Source organism: Leucopleurus acutus (genome assembly GCF_964270905.1).
Source record: "Leucopleurus acutus genome assembly, chromosome: 15".
NCBI lineage: Eukaryota > Metazoa > Chordata > Mammalia > Artiodactyla > Delphinidae > Leucopleurus > Leucopleurus acutus.
Genome location: NC_139157.1, coordinates 13,918,252 through 13,932,101, shown reverse-complemented (window position 1 = coordinate 13,932,101; position 13,850 = coordinate 13,918,252). Strand labels below are relative to the sequence as shown.

General features: G+C 39.9%; 1 protein-coding gene across 1 annotated transcript in view; it reads right to left on the bottom strand.

Annotated features, from left to right (window-relative positions):
* The window catches only part of SYNE1 (spectrin repeat containing nuclear envelope protein 1), a 464,341-nt gene that overhangs the window by 235,264 nt on the left and 215,227 nt on the right, over window positions 1-13,850 (bottom strand). The window contains exons 55-60 of the mRNA XM_082855887.1: window positions 10,547-10,903; window positions 6,407-6,543; window positions 6,006-6,183; window positions 4,956-5,138; window positions 1,758-1,901; window positions 1,283-1,438 (exon numbers count right to left, since the gene is read on the bottom strand). Of these exons, the coding sequence (XP_082712013.1) occupies window positions 1,283-1,438; window positions 1,758-1,901; window positions 4,956-5,138; window positions 6,006-6,183; window positions 6,407-6,543; window positions 10,547-10,903 (1,155 nt within the window). The remainder of the gene's footprint in view (window positions 1-1,282; window positions 1,439-1,757; window positions 1,902-4,955; window positions 5,139-6,005; window positions 6,184-6,406; window positions 6,544-10,546; window positions 10,904-13,850) is intronic.

Sequence of the window (13,850 nt, the reverse complement as noted above, 5' to 3'; positions counted from 1 at the left end):
TATGAGAATAATTGGGTCAAGAAGCAGAAAGATTACAATGACAATTTAGTGTCCCTCAGCTTACTCGCTACTCTTCTTTACGACAATTGGGATATTTTTCAGAAATTTCATTAATGTCTTCCTCACACCTTGTCTGGGAAGCCCACTGAAGTAATTTCTGCTCTCACATGATCACATTTGGTTCAACTGATACCACATACCCACATGACCTACATTGTAGCCAGTTCTAAAAAAACAATTGTCTGAGATTCTGTAATATCCCTAAATTGGGACCGTAAATGTGGTTTTAGTTATTAAAGCTTATATCCAACAGTGAAGATTTTATGAATATAACTGTCAGCTCTTAAAGCATTTGAGTATCTATTGATTTTTTGGTATCTAAATAAATACAAAGGAATAGAAAGATGGCCTTAATTTATTCTAATTTCAGATATGTGCCAGATTTTCTAAAGACAAAAAAAGTAAAAAACATTGGTGTAACCACAGACTCTTTTACTCCAGCACCTATACTCTTTGGCTGTCTCAAGGATGTTTTATTGGGGATAAAAACAGCAGGCCAGGAGTGAGCGCACACTAAAACAGGCAAAGCCAAGTTACAGCAGGTTCCCTACATTCTCAGATCTGCATTACAAAAGGGAAATATAGGGAACAAATGTTACAAGGCCATAAAGCTCAGGGCAGGCCGCCCTACAAAGTTCACGATGGGTCTGCTGAAAGCTCTAAGTGAGGTCACTGTGGGATCCCATTTACTTTTTTTCTAAGCTGTTAGAAAAGCGCTTTAATCAGTTATAGGAATCATTGTCAATTCTGAGCTCTGCTCTAGAATCTGAGCTGAAACTCTCAATCAATACATCTTTGACTACTATGTAATGAATATACAGAACTGAGACAAATGGAAAAAATGATCCCCCACTCACTCTATACAGTCCACGAAGTAAATTTAAACTGCTCTGAATTCCTGTTTTCCTAAAGTAATTTAATCTGCGTTATCTTTAGACACAATACTCTGAATTCTGCCTTATGTTTATGCTTTGAGTCTTCCAGATAAAAGCTCTGGGGAACATACCTCTTCAGGATTAAAGGGAATATTTTGTGCAATCATAGAGATGGGAAGTCTCTTCGATGTTTGAAACCTCCTTTGCTCTTTTCAGACAAGCATGTTGAGATGATGCAGCACAAATGTCTGGCTGGGCTTGCAAGGCTAGGGAGAGCACTTACACGCCTCGGCCCTGCCCCGGCGCCCCACGCTCACACACAGCACGCGGCAGGCGGCAGGCGTTACCTTTGTGAAATTGCTTAGAGCTAGATACTGAGAAGACAGCTGTGACGCTCGGTGCGTAAAGCTCCTGCTGGCCGCGTGGCCCTCCCACAGCTGCTGAGCTTTCTCTTTCAGCCTGTGGAGCTGAGGCTCGTAGCAGTTTATTTCCTCAAGGACAGACTGAAAAGCACAAGCAAGTCGCTATTAAGAGGCTGGGGAAGAGCACATCGCAGACAAAGCTTCGGCCCCGAGACCGAGGAAACAAACACGGGCGAGTGATAGGTGTGCCCCGAAGGCGCGGTATTATTTCCAAGCTACGCACAGCGTGGACTACAGGACGGGACAAATCACACCTCCAAGGATAGCCGGAAGACAGGACATCTGAAACTGGGGACGGGTGCACTCTAGCTCAGGACGGCAAAATTTAACTCCAGGGCGCTCGCGTGCCTCTGATCTGAATGCATGGTAGCTGGGGGCGGGGGGCTGAGGGGCTGATCACCTGCAGCTTCTGCTGCTCCCGCCTCTTGGCCGGCAGATCGCACAGGCGGTTGCTGCTTTCATGCACCATCTTCTCGGTTTTACTCAGCCAGTCCTGTACAGGCTCAGCACTGACTTCAAAGTCCTTCATCTGGATCTTCAGATTCTGTGAGGTTTTGGATAGTGTTAGGGACCAAAAAAAAAAAAAAAACAAACGTTAATAGCAAGTCCAGAGTCTTCACTTGGCATTCAAAGCCCATCCCAACCTGACCTCCCCACCCATCTCCCTTTCTTTTCCTGTCCCCAATGTCTGGAACTTTCTATCCTCCACCTTGGTACCAGGCTAATTTGTGAACAACCCTTTAGAGGTTTTTAAGTTCTACTTTTTAATAAATGAATGTTTCCCTCGTTATCCAGCCCACCTCAGAGTTCATACACGCCCCCTTCTCAGCCTCTGTCACATTTGTTGTTTACACCAGTCACTGCATCCTTTATCATGGACTGGGCTGGATTGTGAGTTTTCATCTCATGCCAGCAAGCCTGCCTGCAAGTAGATTACAAACTCCATGAGGGGAGGGCTGTGTCTGACACTTCCTGGGACACATCATGGTGGTCACCTTGCAGGAACATAAATAAGTCCTCACAAACATTTTGTTGATTTTGATTAATGGTGAAACAAGAACTAGCATATGGTTGACATGCTTATTATGTTTTTAATAAATGATTTGCTCATTCTGATTTATAAAGATACAAGAAATAAGAAATAGTATTGTGTGTCTACTACATAAGAATGCTGTCACCACTTTCACTGATAATTTGTAGCCGTCATATATATTTGATAAAGTTTTATATGGTACCATTTCACCTTAGCCAAGGTGTTTATATCTACACTCTATTATTTATAAAAACGCTAGACTGAAGTGAATTTGAAATTTATGTTACCATGTGAACCCGCTAAAGGATTTTAAATTTAAATTTAAATCAGAGCTTTGCGTAGAATTGTCAAAGAGCAGATCCACAAAGGTTAGCTTAAAAATCTACGTGGCAAGAACTGCAGGAGCCTGGGAGAATGGCTCAAGGTTCCATACGTATCCGATCCGGTGTCTACAATGTGGGGACAGTCATGCTGCCATAGTCTCCTCTTAGGGAGATGGTAGCTTTTCCTGCCACTGGAGTCTCATGGGGCCACTAAAGGAAAAACTGGGGACCATGATCGGGAATTAGTGCTACAAAGACACGGGACTGAGCAGTAGGGGCTCAGAGATCTCATGTAAAAAGTTTGGGTTCCTCATCCAAGGAGTGAAGTCAGAGGGCCTGAGCAAGGGGCCTGGGGCACAGGAATAAAGACAGCTTGACACTAAGTCACACAATTCCTAATGTTCCTCATATGCTTCCTATCCTTGGGGGTGTATAGGCCTCCCACCAAATGTTCCCACTGCATAATCTTCCTGTTATTTCTCCAATGGCTTCAGTGACCACCTACAAAGCCTCAAAGCCTTCCATTTACAGAACTGTATTCATACAACACTTCAGGTCAGAGTGCCTGGGTCTACACCTTGGCTTCAACACTTACTAGCTGTGAGAACTTGGTAGATTATTTAAGCACGTTTTGCCTTAATTTCCTCAACCATAAAATAGAAATAAGAGAGTCTCTACCTCAGAGAATGGTTATGAAGATTAAACACATTAATGTATGTTAAGTGTCTTCAACAGTGACTGGTAAATATTCACTCACTGTTTTGACAGCTCTATCCTCTCTCTTGAACTTTGAACTCACCTTTCACTGCTACTTTCCTGGCCATTACCTGCTGAGTATATTGCAGGCCCATAAAATTTAACATATATTACATTGAATTAACTTTTCTATCCCTTCCCAAACTACTTTTTCTGTCATATTCATGTCTCAGTTCATGGCATCACCATTCATGCCATCTTCTGAACTAGAAACCAAAGACTTAAACTTAACTTCTCCTTCCCTGGGCCCCTCATTGAATTCTTTACCAAATCCTGTTATGTTTTCTTTTAGAGATAAAGCTCCATCCCTTATCAGTTCTTTAATTCAGGCTCTTGTCTCTCTCTCATCTGGACCATTATGAAAAGCTTTCCCTGGTTTTCCGGCTACTTATTATTCACCATTCTGGTCTACACTAGAGCCAGAGAGTTGACATGTTTATCTCCAGCTTAAAGATCAGTAGGTTCCTCACTCAGCCTTTCTCAACCCTAGCATTAAGCCCTAGTATCCTAAAGTATCCATTGTATGTAATGAATTAATCTCTCTTCTATGTACCTAGAATGGTGTGGGTTATGTTCCGTCCTTGTGAAAATTGAGAAAATAAATCCTGTTCTGGGGTTCAGATAAGGAATTCTGGCCAAGAGTCAAGGTCAAATTGCTTAGTATGCAAGACATCCCATTATCTGGTCCTAATCGTCAACCCCGGTCTTATCTTTGTTGCTTTTCCCACAAAATCTTACGTGAATGTCAAACCCCTCAAAGTCCCCCATTCATAGTTGACACTCATGACACCCTGGCCCTGCACATTCAATTATGGCCTGCATTAATTATGGCCATAATTAAATTAAGGCTCTATTCTGCTAGGAAGTGTTGTTTTAAAAGGGAAAAGAATACTCTCCGTGCCTCACAATTTTACTCTAAGAGAAGAGTTGGCACACAAAACAGACGATCACAAGAAAAATATAATTGCACTGTGGCAGAAATTATGTTATGATTATAATAAATTCAATTTACGTTGTCTCTGCACAAAATAAAATAACCATTGTCTCTTTGCATACTGAGCTCCAAAAACCTACTACCTGATATGTGCATTAGTTACACCATCTCAGCCATAGCATTGCCTTACGTGGATATTTCTGTTCAATTCTCTTAGGACAACTTCTTAAATTGAGGGATTTCAAATGAAAAAATAAGTGATATTGCCTAAAAGTAAGATCAGTTGTTCCTGGTGGGATGGTGCATGGGCAAGCCTGTGATAACTGCCCCCACCATGCAAGAAGCTATCACATTCCTCAGTGAGGTTCACACTGCAACACTGAGCTGTTTTTTAGAGTCATTCAGTTATCTATTAATATTCAGAGAGGGATGACCAAAATCATTAACAAGGGTATTTGGAGGTATGGAGTACAATACGCTGTATTGTAACTACAATGGCAACAACTACAACAAACAGCACGGAACACATCCACGTGGTTGGCTACAGTATACCTCTAGGGCAGATACTTTCTGGTGGAGATTTGAATGAAAGTTTTTCCAATCTTCTTTTGCAGTTGCAATTTTAGCCTGGATGCCACTAGCTTTCTCTTTGGTCAATAGAGTACTCAAAAGTTCTCCTTTAGAAAGCATGATGTTTAGCTTGTGCTGTCCATTTTCACTTTCCGACAAAAATTCCTATAAAGAAAAAGGTAAGAGATTAGGCATAATAAAATGCTTTATCCATTAAATTTACTACTTATTTCTCAACATAAGCAAAGAAAAGAAATAACCAATTTTTAGTGTATATATTAAATGACTAAGGTTCTCTTACCCTATTTGTACAATAATACTTTATGTATTATTGTATTATGTATGTATCATATCTAATAATAATCTTATGTAACTGATATGGTTATTGTGAAAATTACTGAGAAAATCTGCCTAGAATGCTCAATCACGATGCTTGTCACACACAGAGAGCTTTTATTATTTCCTAAATCCCTACTAATAGATAAAAATACATGCATTTAGATCAATGGACTCATTTCTTTTCACATACACATCAATTGTTTCAAGCAGGGATTTACCTGAAATCTGAGTTTCTTAAGCCAAACTTTAATATGCTTATAAAGATCTAGAGGCACATTTTTATTTTTTTTTAATTTTTTATTTTTTTGCGGTATGCGGGCCTCTCACTGTTGTGGCCTTTCCCGTTGCGGAGCACAGGCTCCGGACGCACAGGCTCAGCAGCCATGGCTCACGGGCCCAGCCGCTCCGCGGCATGTGGGATCTTCCCGGACCTGGGCACGAACCCGTGTCCCCTGCATCGGCAGGCGGACTCTCAACCACTGCGCCACCAGGGAAGCCCTAGAGGCACCTTTTTAAACCACTTAAGCACCATTATTGGATAGTTTTTTTTTTTGGCTGCAAGGCTTGTGGGATCTTAGCTCCCCGACCAGGGATTGAACCCGTGCCCCCTCCAGTGGAAGCGCGGAGTCCTAACCACTGGACGCCCAGGGAATTCCCATCACCATTATTAGAATTAATTGATCACACTCTCACCTGTATTTTCTGAAGACTTGCTGAAACTTCACTAATATTTTGAGGTATATCAAAACATTTAGCTGTAGTGATCTTTGCATGAACCAACCACTGCTGGAAATCCTTGAAGGCTCTTCGAAACCTCTGCTGTAAAATCTGTTCTTTATTCTGACAGCCCTTGGATGCTTGCAAACAAAGACTAAAACCATGATTTGAAACATTTAATGGGAGGAAAAGAAATGATAAAGTAGATTAAAATAATGTTCAACAGAGTCAACAGTCCTGAGTATGTCCTCACACCATTTGGTAATGTATTTAAGATTAATTAATTTATATTATTACTGAACTCACAACTTATAAACAAACCTCTGGCTTCTTATTTGTGTGAAAATATTTTGAATATCAGTAAGGTTCACGCTCACCAATTATATTCTTTAATCAAGCCAGAAACTTTTCTGCTGTATGTACTCAGGTCTCTGGAAAAACGACAAAGTTCATTCAGCTGAGACTTGAGATCCTCTGTCTGAGGCTCTGCTTTTTGTAGAGCATCCAGTATCTCCTATTAGGAAATAACAAGACAGAGGAACAAGCATTTAATCTGGGTAATTTCCACATCTTCATACTATACATGCATAAATCACATAATAAATTATTAGTGAGGGAAAACCCAACACAGTAGATTCAGTAAAGAAATGAGACCTATTTTCAGGACTCCCCAAGGCATAGAATAGCGCTCGGTTAATCTGCATCCTGTTCAAGGCATGGGTAGTCACTTGAGCATCCAATGTTACCAGGTAGTCAAAAGATCAAGTGGTCAAGTAACTTAAAGTGGGACAAGAAAAAGAAAAGCAAAAATAGCCTAAATTGTTAAAAAAAAAAAAACAAAAAATACCAGTCTGCCTAGGCCATTGGAAGATGTGTATGAAGATTGTTGGTGTGAGGTGAAGGTGAAGAGAAATCATTTCAAAAAAAAGCAATACTTATTTGGGATTAAAAAATACATAAGGCAACTGGTTTTATGTAGTTTGTAGGGCTAACTTTCATATTAAGAATTTCTTACATTCCAGAGGTCTCATTTAACTAGTAATTTATTCATTTCATAGCTTCATTCATACAGTCATCAAGTATCTGCTAAATGTCTGGCATGTGGAGCTCACAGTTTAACAAATGAGAGAGAGAGACGTGAATAATCACAGTACTGTGAGTACTTAATCCAAAATAAAGTGTTGGGATTTGACAAGTGCACCTTGAAATCAAGGCCACGGTCTACTGAGTTACACAAGGTGCTCTGCAACCAGAGCTTTCTCCTTATAGCTTGTCACAAGAAGCACATGAGATCACCAGCGTCAAATACTTAGCACAATTCCTGGCACACCAGGAGCCTAATTAGTAAAGACAGCAGGTTATTTAAGTGGGACTATGTGGATAATAGTAGCGCCAAGGTAAAAACAAAAAAAATTAAGGAGGAGAGGCAACAAGTTGAGTAACTACTCAGATAGCTGTTGCTGTTACTATTATTATTCTCAGAGATATTTATCAAGGCCTGGCCTAGATCTGTAGGAAAACCGTGCCTCTCAACAAAGTAGGTCTGTGCGGTATCCCTCATCCTAGAAAATGGCATCACTGTTCTCCCACTGATCTGAATCAGAAAACTAAGCATCACCTTGGCCTTGCCCGTTTCCCTTCTCATTCCATACAAGAGAAACGAGGGCTGGTCTATTCTGTGTCTTAACTGTTTTAATGAGTTCAGTTATCTCTTTTCTTCTGCTTCTCAGCTCTCACAGACCCCATTTACTCTCTAGAATGGCACAGTGTTCTCTGAATGTGAATTCTGTTCTCTAGTTGTCTCTTCTGTGTTTTCTCAGTTCTTCAGTAACTGTGGATCTTGATGCCGTGCTTCCACCTCACCCATCTGGTCAATATGTAATCACATCTCAAGGCTCAGCTCAAATCACAGCTCCTCTAAGGATTCTCCGCCCTCTGTCCCACCTCTTAGGGGCTTATTTCGAGGATGCACAGCAACTTGTTGGCACTCATCGCAATCCACAGTCCCCAGTGGTCTTGAGTTTGTTGGCCTTTCCACCTACACTGTGATTCTGAGAGGAGGGATGCTGTTCTTGGTTTTAAAATTCGTTACTTAGCTTAGTGGCTGGGCCGGAGAGGAGTCTAAAATATTTTTATCTATAAAATTCACAAATAATAACTAGAAAGTTTCTCTCCAAACACTAAAATACTAACTACTAATTTACACCACATTGAACCATTTATTTAAGGAAGGACATTATAACAACTAAAGAAATTTACCATATATCAAAAAGTAAAAAGAACCAGAGATTCAAAGTGGTCATTTATAAATCAGATGATATGAAAAGTGCAAAGCTTTTGACTAAACATTTTTTTCTAAACTTCATCATAGATTAAAGCATTGTAGCAGTCTTTCATTTTATACATATCAGCTCATATACTTCTGTTTCAGTTAAGTCCTAGAATACATTTTTTTCCTTAAGGTTATACAGGTTAATAAAATTGCTAAATTTCTAACACTAATAACCTAGTGGATATTAAAAAATATGAGTTTTGCAAACAGAGTGAACAAGATATTTTGCAACATGATTTAATATAGTTTACAGATGATGGTCCATTTTTGTTTTTTAAAGGATTTCTTGAGTCTCATCACTTAACTGCAGAAGAGAAAGTAAACACTTGTGAAGGTTTGTGACTATTATTATGATTTTCAACAATGACAACCCCTGCCTTACAGCAAAACAATGCCAAAGAACCCTGGCAAATCCATTATTTTGTAAAACTTTTCCTATGTATTCATATGTAATGGAAGTATTATCTCTCTTTTTTTTAAATTAAAATGTTTTCCTAGCTTTATTGAAATATAATTGACATACAACGTTGTAGATAAATATAAGGTGTATAATGTGTTGACGTGATACATGTATATGTTGCAGAATGGTTGCCACCAGGGCATTAGCTCACACTTCCATCTCATCACATAATTACCATTTCTTTTTTTGTGGTAAGAACATTTATTATCTCCGTTTTTATTTTTCATTTATTTTTTCTCCCCATTTTATTGAGATATAATTGACACACAGCACTGTATAAGTTTAAGGTGTGCAGCATAATGTTATCTCCAAAATAGCATCATTAGAAAGAAAAGAAAATCTGAATATTGGGAGGCAATGTAGTACTGTCATCAAAAGTATGAACTTTGGAGCCAAATATGGAAGTAGATTTAAGCAGAGGGCTGTCAGCTTTGAATTACTAGTACAATTAAAAGTCCATATTCACTTTTGCATTATCCTGTGCATTTTCTATAGGATTCACCTATTATTTTCACTAATAGTATCAATGAAAACTTGGTAGAATAGTAATGTAATCTAAACACAACCAAATCTTTCTTTTCTAAAAACTTCATTCATACTAGTGGAAGAGAAAGGAAGGGAAGCAAAAAAGAACTAAAAACATTATAAATGATTTTTTTGATATCGGAGTGAATAATACTGATCACACGGGACAATTAGCAACTTCCTTGTCCCTGTTTTACAGAAGTGTTTTCTGTGCTTTATTCTAAGGCTTAAGCCTAAAGGACAGGAAAGGCAGGAAAAAACAAACAAAGAAACAAAAACCCTAGAAACATTATAAATAAAATACTATAAAGAGATGATTATAAAGTTTTATTTTGTGGTGTGCTATATTTCAAATATTTGATTTAAAACAAGACAATGTTGGAAATACTACATGACTTACTACAATACTGGCTGAAGCTATTTTGAAAAGATCATAACATAAATAGGAACAGAGACGTTTATACTAAACTTCCTTTTAAGGACATCCACGATTCAGAGCACTGTAAGACTGCAGGTATCGAAAGGCTTTCCGTGATACTATTTAACAGTAAAAGAAAGAAGACTTCAAGCTTCTGCCCATTCTTCACTCTTCCTTTTATGCTTCCCTTCCTCACATTCTGAAAGAGCAGCTATTAGTTTAAAAAAGAAAAAAGTCCACAAGGCAACTGGTGAGTGTGACCAGGAGCTCTGTTAACGGGTTATTTCAAGCACAGTTGTCAAACCCACACAGGAGAGCTAACCAGGGGGAAAACTATTAGTTGTGCTTTAGGAGATTACCAAACGTTTCTTCCAAAGCTATAAATTCAATCATTTAATTGTTAGAGATAATTCCCTGGCAGGAAAACAGCTATGACTCTCGGTCTATTTATGCCTGTGCCCACAGGCCATTTTTTCAGACTGAATGGCTGAACACAATATTACAAACTCTTACACCATAAGAATGAAAGTAAAATATTTCCACTTACAGTAAATGCTGCTTATGGTAACTAAAAACTCCCTCTCCCTTATGTCTGTATTTTTACAACGGTTTGATTTATGAGAAAAGGAAACAGATCAGCTTTACAAATTTAGTTAGGTAAACACTTATTTTTCCAAGTGTGAACGTTGCATGTTCTTAGTTAGCAAGGATTTTTTAGCAACAAGGAGCGGCAAACAAAAATTTGAGCAGAGCCACAAGCAGAAAACAGGAAGCCAACTTACCCGGCCCTTCTGCCAGCATTCCACTAGCTCCTGATCTGTGTTCCTGCCTTCCAGGAGGGCTAACTGCTGAGCCCAGCTTGTCAGGAGGGCACCGAACTGTCCCAGGGCCTCCTCCAGCTGAGCCACTTGGCCTGAGAACTCCTGCTCCGAAAGGGCCATTTGGCTAACCAGGTTCTCCAAGCTAGTCTGAGTTTGGAAAACGCTGTCTTCCCACTGCTTCCAGTCGGCACGCAGGGCCTGCATCTCCGTGTCCAAGAGCTCACAGCCACTGGCACTTGTGTTCTGTTTCACTGCAGGGGCCAGCGACTCCACTCTGCTTAGGCGGCTTGCACCAATCTCTCTGGAATCCAACAGCTCCTGTAATGGAATATCACCATGGCAACCGAGAAGGCTCTGAGTCACTTGGGCTGCAAGTTTCCAAATGTGTACAGAGGGGGACCCTGTCCTGCTAGGGAGTTTTAAGAAGTGTCATCCCCCTTTAGCAATTCATCCCCCTTCTCCTAAGTCATAATAGCAGAGAATTATCATTGTGAGTGCCAAGATTTGTGGCCAAATGAGTTGAGGAAGCCACAACATCCTGAAACAGACTAAAGAGGGACCCTGAAATCAGGCATTGTCTGAATATGTGAAACTATCTTGTTAGTGATTTAAATATTTGCCTGTAAATATTTAAATATTGCTCCTGTAAATGTGTGAATCCTATTTTTCCCTAAGTTGACGTCAAGACAAGCGAACGAGGATTGCAGAAGAACTGTGCTCTGCTCATGTCTCTACCCCATTTCCATTTTCTTCCCCGAGACGGTGGCTTAAACCACACTTCCGTTCCACTAGGAATCAAGCTAAGCCATCACAATAAAAGAATAAGCCCAACTCGATTTCAAATACTTCCGAACGTTAAGTAAACATTGTTAGAGTAACTAAAATAAATAATTCACAGACGTACTTATTCAAAAGTTCAAAGTAACCTTTAGACAGCATTCATTTATTACTCTTATTTTTACTTTTAAAAACCTCACTAGAAATTTAACAGTTTAACTGTAACTTTTAGGCTTAAAGCACAAAACACTCTAAAACATAACAAGATAAAATTAAAATATGAATTGCTGATTAGGTTAAATAGTGGCACTTCTTTCTGAGAATAGATTCTTTTACAGAATCTATGTGGATGTTTATATATTTACATATTTATTGCTAAAGCCAGGATTTTGTTAGTATTAATACAAAATTATGACTTTGTTCCTGGAGTAAATAGAAGGAAAAGATGATTATTAGGGAAAAAAAACTTCCAGAAGAAAATCAATTACAAATTAACAAGTATAGGAAAAATAGGGGTATTAAGTATGAAGCCTGTTTAACAAATTACGTTAAACACAACTATATCTTAGCTAATCTATATAATATAGTTCACATTTCATTAGATTAGCTTGAAATAAATATATTTTCTCACAAGTATATACGAGAGCCACATTTTAGTATAGATCATTTGAAAGTATTTATATAGTAGTCCAAAGTACAATCTCATGAAATCCTTATACACATTTAGCATTTATATACACATTCATCACCCTTTTCTCGGCAGTAGGATGCTAAAAATCTTTTTTGTTTATCAATGCATGTGGTAAGTAGTGATCTGATGAAGAAAATAACTTTTTGAAAAGAGCTAGGTTTAACTATTGGATTTAAATACTTATAATTCTCCTCTGTGAGTGATTTCGAATTTCCTCTGTGAGTTCGGAGGGTATCTACTATCAAAAATCAGTTTCCCAAAATACTCTCTAAGGCATTTATCCCCGTGTTCTTTGCATGACCTTGGGATATTTCAATATTTGCAATCACTAATTCCACTCATCCAGATTTTGAAGAAGGATATTATCGTTTAAAAGTGTTCTGAGGGCTTCCCTGGTGGCGCAGTGGTTGAGAGTCCGCCTGCCGATGCAGGCAACACGGGTTCGTACCCCGGTCCGGGAAGATCCCACATGCCGCGGAGCGGCTGGGCCCGTGAGCCATGGCCGCTGAGCCTGTGCGTCCGGAGGCTGTGCTCCGCAACGGGAGAGGCCACAACAGTGAGAGGCCCGCGTACCGCAAAAAAAAAAAGTGTTCTGAAATGACTTTTTCATGTATTTCCCCATCTTGTATTTAAACTGTAAAAACATATTATATGCACATAACACAGCCTCATACACACACACGTTTGGCTTTGAAGTTGCCTGTTCTTGGTTACTGCTGGGGGTGAGGAGGGTTGACACTGAAGCACAGAGGAGGTGCTACCTGACTTTCTCCAAGGTCCCTCCTCACACACACAGCAGCCTACACTCAGGCCTGACCTGGACTTTGATAGACAACCTCTGTCAGGCTGTACATTCTCCTTCCCAAACCCCAATTTCTTCCTGCCAGCTCCTTCTCCCACATTTCCTATATTTTTTGAAGTGTTGTATAAAAGCATTTCGGAAAAAGAGCATTTGGCAACCCAGAAAGCAGCCTTTGTAAAAGAATTTCCTTGCTTTTCTGACATCGACATCTCAAAGCAGGAGTTCATCCTTGCTATCTGGTCTTCCAACCTACTCTTCACTCCCCAATCCATGTCATCCAGTTTCTCTCCTGACCTGACTGTGGAAATGGCTCTCGGTGATCGCCAAGCAGCCTAACTGCCCAGTTCAGGGGCATTCGTTAGTCTTCCTCTTTTATTTTAATTTAATTTTATTTATGTTTTACTTTTTAATTTTTTTGGCAGCGTGGCATGTGGGATCTTAGTTCCCCAACCAGGGATCGAACCCTTGCCCCCTGCAGCGGAAGCATGGAGTCTTAACCACTGGACCACCAGGGAAATCCTGTCATTAGTCCTCCTCTTAATGGCCCCTTCTTGATGTCTCTGTGATGGTGACCACCTCCTCCACCAGAGGCCCTGGTGGTAGGTACCACACTGTCCTTTCCCCTCTCATTATTATTTCTCCTCTCTTTCCTCCCTCTCCCTTTCAAATTCTCCTCTGAGGCCCCTTGAATATTGATAACACCTGGATTTTGGTCCTGTGCACATCATTCTGTTGGCTTTATACGTAGGTCTTGGTTTCGTTCACTCTGGTGGCTTCAACTACGAACTGTGTGCTGATCATTCCAAATGGTGTCTTCAATCCAGCTTCCTAATCTAAAATTCAGACTTGAACATTCAACTACCTCCTGGACATCACCAGCTGGCAGTTCAAATCCACCTGTTCACACTGAACACCTCATCCTTCCTCTGTAACCCGTCTCCTCTGCATGAACTTGTTTTCCTCAGGTGGAGACAGCTCTGCTGACTCCAGGTGAA